Raw genomic sequence first — 11170 nt, 5'->3', positions numbered from 1 at the left:
CAAAACAGGGACCAAACCGCCCTCACAGTTTGCAAATAAATAGTCCTCCTCCCCCCTTTTTGCATCCCGCACCCTCCACACATTTCCTCTCCACACCCTCGCGAGTCCGCGGAATTGCCAAGCAAGTCCTCCGAGTTTCTCCCGCCGCCATGGAACCGTCCGGTTCAGGAGCCGCAGAACCGGTCGAGGACGACCACAACCAAGAACCGGCCCACGGGGGCTCCAACTCCAGCGCCTCCTCCAATGGGGATGGGGCCCCGAGCGCCGCTGCGCCGCCACCTCCCGCCGCGACGCCCCTCGACCAGGCCGGAGGCTCCTCCGCCCCCTCCCTCGACTATGGCACCTTCGGACCGTGGCTGACGTGGAACGACGTCCCCGTGGTGTCGCCGGCGAGGGAGGATCCCGACGCGGCGGCGGCGGGGCCGTCCGGCTCCGGGCTGGCGTTCGACCAGCGGCTGGCGATCGAGCAGGCGGCTGCCGACGTGGCGAACGCGCTGTGGGGACGGCAGGTGGTGACCCTTGCGATGCTGCGACGTTCTCGTGGCGCTTCTTTGTATTCCCCTGCGATGTTCAACTCGTGGCGCGCGGAAGAGGCGCTCGAGCGGAAGGAACAGGTATGGCAATGAATCTGGCACTTCTTAGCATCCGTGTGCCCATCTTTCTGTTCGGGACGTGGAATTGGAACTGTGATCTCTAAGCCTGACGAAATCTTGGGGATGATTTAGTTTAGAGTAGTAGAAATGGAATCTTGGGGACAGTTTGAAGATTAGGTGTTTTCCAGGCCTGCTAATTGATTATCTTGTTCTTGTTCAGTGCTGATTGATTATCTTGTTCTTGTTCAGTGCTAATTGATTCTTCCATTCGGTAGGGTAGCATGTTTTGCACTTTTGCTGCAAGTGAAAAATGTGGGGATCATGTCTTGGCAGTGGTTGCTGACTGTCACATTTTGGCAATATATCTTGATGCCAAAATGTATCAGTTTCCAGTGTAGATGAATGGCGTTATAGGGGAAGTTAACCTGAAGGTTTGCTCGGGATTACTTAACTTGACGTACATTATCTGACTCTTGGTTAGAGCGTCATGTGGCATCCTTAGAATATAGGGGGAATCTTGGGCAAATGTGGGCAGCAGTACACAGGTCCTTGTTGCTCGTGAGTCTTTCCACAATCTGGCATCTTATTCTGAAGCAAATGGCTATCTTGTTGAAACTGTTATCTGTAAAATGTCCTGATTACTGCAATATTTTGGTAACAGAGCCTCAAGTCGAATGTATGAGCTTCCTTTATTTGTAAACGGATGCTGTTCTCAGAAACTTTAATCTAGGCATTAGTTCAAGACTGCATAAATGAATATAATAATTCCTGTAAATCAGTTGCTATTGACATGCAAAATCGACAACCACTTTAGGATTTAGTCGAGAAGTTTCGCCATTTGGGCGATTGGTGCCTGGAACTGATTCAGAAGCCTCAGAATAATTTCATGTAAATAGTTGCAAAAAATAAAGAAGCTTTGGACACACGTTTTGTGGTCTTGCTATGTATCATTGTTTTTTTTCTTGTTTCGAAATACCCGATCTTCTTGTTGATTCTGTTTAATTGTAAGACTGGCAGGATGTTTGGTCTTTATCTTCGTTTTCTTCATTTCCTGTCAAATAGATTCGTAGAAGAGAAAGGGCAATATGTTCGGAACATGTGAAGCACCAGGTTTGTCTCCATTTTGTCTAATGTAATGTTCAAAATGGAAGTGCAAAAAATCAGGATCAAAGCCCTATATCACAAGATACTGTGATGAGTGGTTCATGTACAATCAACTGTTCAGAAAGATTATGTTCTCTTTTATAAATACTAAATTGTATGTTCACTCTTGGTTGTGATAGTCTGATGGGACCTGAATCATACTTGTACTGTTGTTGAGTTTATCATGTGTTAATAGATATCTTCTTGTTTTGTTACAGAACAACAACCGATCAGTATCAATGATGGGATTATATACTAGTGGTTTCAAACATTTCCAGAGAACATGGAAACCTGAATATTTGAATGAAAACAAAATTTCCATCACATTTTTAGATATGTTGTTTCCATGTTCAACTCAGCGTAATTTGAATTCTCATATTTGTGTGTTCGTTGCAGACACATCCCATCACTGAAGTCAAAAGGCATCATAAGCTTGCTTCTGATGAGGCGAACCATCTTGATGCCTATTCGGAATGTAGATCGGTGATTGGAGATGGGGAGTGTTTCTACAGGAGTTTCATATTTTCGTACCTTGTAATCATCTTCCCCTCTTTTCCTTATCATAGGATGTAGGTTTAGTTATTTAACTTCCTCTGTTTTCGCGAATGTACAACAGGAGCAAGTTATTGATAGGCAGGACACACATGAGGAACACCGTCTCCTTGAAGCTGTTGATATGGTGAATCTGCACTTTGCAGCTCTTCGATGGAACGAGTCTGAGTTTCGATGGAACGAGTCTGAGTTTTCCAGGAGCAGCAGAGTAAGTTCTCGCCTTGTCCATAACTGTTATGTCTTGGGTAAACAGGCTTGCAAGGGATGATGATTCTATTCAGGTTACAGTACACTTCAAGCAGCATCTCTGCATCTGGCATCTCACTATCTTTGTCACTTGCAGGAGATGCACAATTGCTTAACAGTAGTTGGATGCGGTCACAGTTTTATACACTGTTGGCAATAACTGAATTGAAGTTTATTGTAAAGTTAACAGCCCGATGGTACCAATGGGCTTAAGAAAATTTACTTGTAAAGGAACAACGGCAGTATAATGAGGAAATGACATAATTTTATGCTTGTTTGAGCACTGTAACAGTGCGTACCTACTGATATTTATTGGATAGGCACCACACTGTTCTGTTACTATGCTATAGTATATGCTTAATGACTGAAGCTTCTCAGGCGAGTTGTCTTAGCTGTGTTCTTTTATATCTTGCTATTGATCAGTATTCTGTATGTATCATTGTAACCTATGATATGTGATTATCAACTGTGAATTATTGAGTCGCTGGTTCTTTCAGGCATTTAGGAATCTGATCGAGAAAGTAATGAGATGGAAGAGTCATGGCAGGTGGAAGAGCATGGAATCAACTAGCAGGTTTTTGACTCCCTTGGTTTTCTGCAATTCCATCATAGTATTGTGGGTCCATCTCACTGACATAATATGTGCCATTTTTAGCTACCGTAGAGAGGAACTTCTCGAGTTCTTCAGCGAGTACGATACGACGCAAGACAGTGAGAAAAACACCCTTGGAAGTCATATTTCCTTTTGTTCTCATGTAATTCATGTTTCTGACTCATTTTCTTGGATAGTTTTTATTTTCCTCAGATTAGTAGTAGCTGTCGAGATATGCTGGCACGACGAGGTGTATGAACCGCTTATACCAGGGCTCAGTGGAAATTACAATCTTCTAGATGTGAGTGACGCATATCCTCCCGTACATTACCTCATGCTGATTTCCAATGCATCCATTCTTGGATACATGACACTCAACTTACCTAACCTCCTGTTGTTGTTGTACGAACAGTGGTGCTTTCAGCGCGTCACTCCAGCTCGTCGGTTCACGGATCATGTTATGATGGTGGCCTTGGCCAGAGCGCTTGAGATACCCCTCAGAGTGGAGCGAGTCCGAGGAGGATATGATCCAGATATCCACACTGTCCCTGGAGTTCCCCGTCCGAGAGTGACCCTGCTGTACTCGGCAAACCACTACGAAATCATCTACCCGCGTGCTCCTCCAGCTGAGAGTTCGAGTCATCAGGCTTCCCAGATAGAGCATGCTGCTGATGAGGGTTCAAGCCAACAGACTTCCCAGAGAGAACATCCTGGTGATGAGAGTTCAAGTGAATAGATTCCGCTGGATCAAAGTTGAGTTGGGCTGCTGCCTATGAAGGAGAGTGTTGCTGAGTTTAGTGGTAGAGTAGATGCACCGACGAAGTTGGGGTAGGCATAGCATATACACTTGTGCATTCTTCTTCTGTTGGCTGGTATACATTGAACTTGTTGCTACTAATTGGTGGCTGGTATATACTAATAGATCTCCATGCAGAGATTCAACAGATTTTGCTCGGTTAATAATGTTGAGTTGGCTGCTGCTTACCTATGAATGAATGCACTAATGAAGCACTTTCTTTCTTTCTGTTGGTGCATCCTCTGCTGGTGCCACTGGATGGATCGACATTCTTTCTTGTGTTGGCTAAGAAAGGATACATACTGCTGGTGCCATTGGATTGGTCAGTTTGGCATATATACAAGGAAGAAAATAGGCAGTCGTTTGATTAGTTTGTATGATTGGTTCATATGTGCTGGCTACCCTGCCTTGCCTATATCATTAGTTTGTATAATGACCTTGATCTAGTATTTTGTATTCCAAGAATTTACTCATATTACCCTGTCTGCCTCTGCTTGTTAAGCTGTTTGAATCACAACCTGACTGGTACTACTACTTTGCAATGCACTAAGGCTGGTCACAATGGGCAGGAACATAAGCTAGTAACATACACAGTTTCCTAGACTATGTTACTACCTCCATAGTGGGTAGGAACATGTATGTAGTGTCATGCAGCGATGTATTTATTAGGATATAGGCTCATTATTTCTTGGAGTGTGTGATGTTCCAGTAACTTAGCTAGTTACCACAAACATCTCTCTCTTCATTAAATATGTGCCACATAAGCAAACTTGTATTGGAGTGTGTGATGTTACTCCTAAGTTCCTGCCCATTGTGACCAGCCTAAGGCTAGCCATAGTGGGAGTAACTTAGGTAGTAACATAACACATCCCAAGAATCAATTGCTTATGTGGCATGGAGTTAATGAGGAAAGAGATGCTTGTGGTAACATAATATGTTACTGTAACATAACACACCCCGAGGCAAAATGAGTCTATATCTCAATTAATGAAGGTTTGCATGTTACCATTCATATGTTACTACCCACTATGAAGGTAGTAACATAGATTAATAACATATGCATGTTACTAGTCTAAGTTACAACCCACTATGACCAGCCTAATACAGTACCTCAGATCCATAATAAATGCCACAGTTTGGATCGGAGGGAGTTATACAGCGGATCATCCATTTACACCACATGTCAGTTCACCTATTACATAATTAAAAACCATCACTAAATCCATTAGAAAATTCAACGGGGCCAAAACTAAAGCCTCACACCTTCACACGCATACAAATCAGAGGCGAGCTTCAAGGCTTTAGAGACAAGCTTATTAGAATCATCATCTTCAGGGCTTTCCTAAAAATGTTCAGAGAATGGTATGAGCAGGGGGACGAATGACCTCTGCTGGCCTCCTACAATGCACGCCAGTGGAACTCGGTCCACCACCCGATCTCCACCGGGTTGGCGCCTCGGGTGGTCTCGTCGCCTCCAACTGAACATTGCTGGGCTCGGCACTGATTAACAAAAAAGGGTTTCCCCCACTTTATATATTACTAGCACAAATGCCCCGTGCGTTGCAACGGGAGAGAAAATTGATTTGTAATCAAATTCAATAAGAATTATGTGCAAAACACATTTGAAATCCATCAAATTTTTATCTTCACCGAGATCTGTGGAAACATGAATAATTGTTTTAACAGTCTTGTTATTTCATATTGAGCTATAGAACGGGTAACAAACATAGGTTAAAAAATGTATACATATACTATTAGAACTTTAAGGAAAAAAAATCTACAGATGATGTATACATTAAGCATATAATACAAAGAAAGCTGATGTATAAATTAAGCGTCGAACATGACGAAAACTATTGTTGATGATATTATTTCAAATTTCCTTCGGATGTTCGATATTGCATGGAGCAACAATGTGTAAAAACAGAAATAACATAATAGTTTTCAGGATGTACTTGTGCATTCGAAGATGCGTTAATTATCTTTATGATTAATATATTTTCCCTTTTCTGAACGAAAACTATGTATTTGCTAAAAAAGTTATTTTTTGGTTTATTTCGCATCCTATTGATGGATATACAATTTTGCGAAGAATACAACTGTATTATCGAGACGAACCTGTCGGTATTGGGATGTATGTGTGATGGACTTCACTATATCGAATGATTTGTAACTAAAATTGGTACGGAACAATAAGCAAGAAGTTTCAATTAGAAATTTGTTGAATTATCAAGGAAAAAGATGTTGATGGAACTAAACGGATTCATTAGCATTCTCTAATAATTATATACGTTATATCTGTGGATATAATGTGATAACTTCCTATAAGCACTGGCCTCTCACCTTTCACCCTATTCCAGATCTTGTTTCAATAATTATATTGCATTATATTCCTGGAACAAAAATTTAAGATTGCATAAAACATTAGAGGTATATAACCTGACAATATAATGATTTTTTCGTCCCATAAATCATTAGCGGGGAGTAGAGAATCAATGTTCTCTTTCCCCTCCATTGTCTTTGCAGTAGTGGACACCTGATTCATCTATGCCGGTACGTGTGGTGCACCTCAAGTGATCACTGCCAAGTAGACGCCGTTCTCTTCCTAGAGTTGGCCTGCATCGTGTAGTTATCCGTCTCACGCAAGATATCACTCGGCACTGGTGCACAGGGGCGCCTGACGGCGGAGCCGTCTTTCGCAGAGAAGGCGAAGTATCTCAGCGTCGACTGTCGGCCCTTCCTCCACCAAGTACAGGGACTGCATGTGGTTTGTCCATGCAGGCCACTATCACAGTCGTCGCTCATAGGGACCAGTAGCAAGTACAGAGACTGCGTGTGGTATCTCGATGCAGGCCACCGTCAAGCCGTTACCATGGCTAAAAAGCGCCGCCAGGATCCCGCTCCCATCATCATGCCCCCGTCCAGGAAGGAATGAACACAACAGTGCTGGAGCTGAGGTCACGTACCAGCACCTGCTAACCGTCACGGGCGGCAGATTGGTAGATGCTTGCTGAACCTGCCCGCTTCCTCCATTGCCCTAGGAGGAAATCTGCATGACTTTGATGCCTTGATGGCAACTGACTGTCTGACTGTTTTTGCTCGTCATGAACGGTGCACACACAAACAGCTCTCGCTGGCCGAAAAGTGTTGCCGTATATGCCTCACCTTGTCCCTGATCTCAGACCGTTGGTTCTATCGCCACCGCGAAGCCAAGATGCGATCTGCTGCTGCCATGAAGCCAAGACACGGGAGAACATGTGACCTGGGTCAGATTCGTATCGTATATTTAGAAAAATTACAAGAGATTATTTACCTGGATGCGGATGTAGTTGGTTGCTCTGTTCTCTCCGAACGCCATTGATACAGATTGGCCTTGGGGTTCCCGGACAGCTCCTGCAGCCGGCGCTCGAGCTTGACCAGCGCGGCCGCCGTCCGCGGCCCCGTCGATGGAGGCCGAGCACGCCCTGCCAGCTCCAGCGCCTCCCTCACCTTGTGCCCCTTCTCTTCCTTTCTTACTCTCTTTCCTCTCAGCGTGACACCGGAGAAGACGCCGCAGCCCCCGCCAGATCCATCGACGCCGCGCCGGATCGAGCGTCGCGCGGGGTGGGTCGCCTCCTGGCGGCTGGGATGAGGAGGCGAGGGAGAGAGGGGAGAGGAGCGCGGGTTGAATATTGCGAACTACAGGGGCTTTTGGAAAACATCCCGAATGAACCGTTTTTCTCACTTAATAAATGACTGCGGGTTGAATACAAACAAACAGAGGGATTTTTTTGGAAAACCGCCGCGACGGTGAACCCGGAGACTCAATCCGTGCTTTATTATTAGGGAGAGATAAAGCAACCATCACCACACTACATCCGAAAGACGATACAAACTCACACCATCAACGCACACAACACACATACCCAAGGCAAGATACATAGGAGCCGGGCATCGAGACCCCACCCCACCGACTACCAAGCTAACTATGGATATGCGAAGAAGACCGCTTGGAGCCAACGGAGACCTCCATCATGACAAACTGCAATGGAGAGGTGAAACGGACAACGACAACAAAGCTAGGACTCCAGAGCGGTGCCTCCTAGAAGGGGATGACCAAAGAGCCGCCACCGCTCAATCGCGCAGATCAAGTTTTCACCCGGAGTATGACAAAAGGAGCGAGGACGCTGCGACGGAGCCTTTAGGAAGGATCAGGCATCCACGGATGCCGCCACCGTCGGCCAGTGCACGGACTGGGCAAGCGATGTACCCCAGCGCACACACTCCTCTGTCGGACACTAGCTAGCCAACCACCCGCAACCAAGCCACCCCCATGGCCATGGCTGCCCGCTTCGCCCACAAACGCCACGTCTCCCGCCGCCCAACATCCAGACACCCCTAAGACCATCCCAAAGAGGTCGACTTTGGTCAAAGGGGACACACTCTACCGACGAAACCGCAACACTCGTCCTGCCTCGAAACATCACCGGAGCGGGAACCGCTCGCGCACAGGCGGGGAAAGGGAGAGGTGGGGGAGCATACGCATCCACGTCCGGCACGCCACCGTGCTAGCGATGGGTGGCCCGAGCACATCGGCGCCACCCATCCCTCCAGCCAACCTCTCCTCCCGACACCCCTTGTGTCATCCCCAGAGGTCAACTTTGAGATCAATTGCCATCATTTCAACAAGGGATATTACCTAGCTGATGGTATCTATCCTCAGTGGTGAACTCTTGTGAAGACCATACCCAATCCGCAATGAGAGAAGAGACAGAGGTTTGTCCAAACGCAAAAGAGTGCTGGAAGGATGTGGAGCATGCTTTTGGTCCGCTTCAATCTTGATGGGGTATCGTTCGAAACCCTGCATCTACATGAAGCACTCAAAAGTTTTGGGAGGTGATGGCTGCTTGTTTAATCAGGATGAGCGTGGTGATTGCATCTGCGACCAAGGGTTTGATTTTCAGGATGAAAATATTGAGCCTGAGCACTCACCTCCTGCAACCTTTGAACAGTTTGTCCAATTTCATTGTGAAATGCGTGATTAGCATATGTAGCTCTGGGATGACTTGGTTGAGCATATGTGGACTTACATTGACAACCAGTAGATCCATTGGTTCAATTTCTTTTTATTCAAACAAATTTCGATTGAGTTTGTAAGACTATTTGATATTGTTTTTCTTTCGATTAAATTGTAAAACTATTTCGGATGTGGAACTATTTACTACTACCTCCGTCCGGTTTAAAAGGCCAGCTAGCCTCGATCACACGCCCGTTATTCTAAGTCCGCTCGTAAACAGTTTCCTACCTTTCCGCTGGGTATAGTTGGCGCTACATTCACTGATTGGACGAATTAATTAGCCAGAGCAGCTGCCTTGCATGCAAGCGCGAGAGGCGAGGCTGCATGTAGATTTTAATTAGTTACGTCTGCGCAATTGAAGCAACGGCCAATGCATGCCTGATTAAAAAGGGCCTTCCTCTCTCCTTTCTGTATATCTATTGGTGCGTGCGGCCAGCAATTCACACGGATTAAAATTTCTTTCCGTAACTGACGCTAATTAAACTTTGCATTGGTCCTTGCGTTTCGGTCTAGGGGACTTGAAAACCCAGACGAAGGTAGTATGTTTGATTTGAACTATTTACTATGCTTGATTTTAGTATAATAAAGGACCTTCGACGGATAAGACGCGGTCGAAATGCGACCGCGTGTTGGACGGCCAGCGACACATCCATAAATCCGGACGGACACCCTCTCATTGTCATCCTAAAACGGACGAAATTCAAACAAAACGAAAATCCATTTGAGTGGTGCGTTGGGATTGCCCTTCGATGTGGCAGTTATGGTTTGCGTGTCTCTACTCGCTCGACGCCTCGATACCGGGAATCCCCGCACGCCGCAGTTATTTCTCTCTCTCAGTCAGTGCACGGGCGCAGCTCTCTCTCTCTCTCGGGTGCCGCGCTGGCCATGGCCTCGGGAAGCGGAGAAGGAATTGCGACCCACGAGGAAATTCGGTGGAATCCGAGCCAAGATTTTGGTTCGGTCGAAACAGAAGGAAATAGCGCCAAGAACCCGCAATCCCGTTCTAAACAGAGCCGTGCGCCATTGTTTTCCCTTTCCAGGCCGAGATTTCGCTTACCGCCATGGAGCTTTGAAACTGAGGCAACTTCGCTATAAATCGCTCTGGACATGAATGGAACTACCACCCGCACTTACCTTCTCACTCCCTTCGCACTTCAGCTCCGCCATTAACTGGGACTGCGCCGTGGGAATGCAGTATGTGTACGCATTCGAGGAGAGCCACGACGGTACGAATTGAGTCTTCTCCCTCTTTGATTGATCTCACGCCGATTTGTTTCTTCTGTTCTTGATCACTTGTCAACGTTCTAAATCGTAGAAGTCGGGGTTGCCGACAAAATCAATGGCGGGAGGGGAAGCCGCGGCGCCAGCCTAGCCGGCTGCGTGCACGGCGCCGACGACCCAGGGGGGGCGAGCCCCGTGGGCCGCGCGCACCACGCGGACGTCTCGGGCGGCAGGGGCGCGCTATCCCTTCCGGGACGTGGACGCAGGAGGCATGGCATGGCCGGGCGAGGTCGCGGTGTCATCGACCTCAACTTGGCCGCATCCGCTGACAATGAGGACGACGGTGCAGCCGCGGGAGACGCGCCAAACACTCACGTCGACGGTAGATGGCGCGGCGCCATTGACTTGAACCTTGACACGCCTGAGGACGATGAAGATGGTGGAGATGAGGGGCGCGGCGCTGTGAACAATGGCGTAGATGGCGGCCGGGAAGATGAAGAAAATGTCGATGTCTGTGACACGGGACATGGTGAGTCACTAGCCGCCTACTCATAGCTCCGTTCGTTCATTTTGATCAGTAGTCCCCTTCATAGTCAGTACTGAAAGGTCCCCCACCTGTATCTGTACGTGTCAAAGCCGCGTCCCTGTCAGCTCTGGCTCGCTCCTAGCAAGGCATTGCACGGACGCAGAGGCCGGCCGCAGCGCCCCATCTCGGCCGCCTCGGGTACTATTGTCAACTATTGTTCGCCACGCAGCGAAATCGACTCACAAAACTATTTTAGCTCCCTGTGATTCAGCAAATCCGATTAGATTTAATGAGAGCAAGCACGCTAGAGCGAGTAGTTCACAGAGATATTTATAAAGCTCAATTGAGTATACAGAGTATGAGTGTGGTTTTCTGTAGCTCAGGCTACACGGTACCCCTTATCTTTGCCATCCATTTATGCATCAAGATCCGTGTAGACACATTT

The 11170-nt window shown here is 46.9% G+C and overlaps 1 protein-coding gene across 2 annotated transcripts; it reads left to right on the top strand.

The window, feature by feature from the left end:
• The first annotated feature begins 163 nt into the window (after window positions 1–163).
• On the top strand, window positions 164–4142 carry LOC119321858 (ubiquitin thioesterase OTUB1-like). Of its 2 annotated transcripts, XM_037595374.1 has the most exons (8): window positions 164–614; window positions 1656–1703; window positions 2133–2270; window positions 2353–2496; window positions 3032–3108; window positions 3190–3245; window positions 3324–3427; window positions 3539–4142. In XM_037595374.1, exons 1-8 carry the CDS (start codon window positions 525–527, stop codon window positions 3860–3862), a joined length of 981 nt encoding a protein of 326 aa, XP_037451271.1. In that variant the 5' UTR covers window positions 164–524; the 3' UTR covers window positions 3863–4142. The 2 variants fall into 2 exon arrangements, with proteins under 2 accessions (XP_037451271.1, XP_037451272.1); XM_037595375.1 differs by lacking the exon at window positions 1656–1703.
• The last annotated feature ends 7028 nt before the right edge of the window (window positions 4143–11170 follow it).

Source organism: Triticum dicoccoides, chromosome 6B (assembly GCF_002162155.2).
Source record: "Triticum dicoccoides isolate Atlit2015 ecotype Zavitan chromosome 6B, WEW_v2.0, whole genome shotgun sequence".
NCBI classification, from domain to species: domain Eukaryota; kingdom Viridiplantae; phylum Streptophyta; class Magnoliopsida; order Poales; family Poaceae; genus Triticum; species Triticum dicoccoides.
This window is presented reverse-complemented; position numbering and strand designations above follow the sequence as displayed.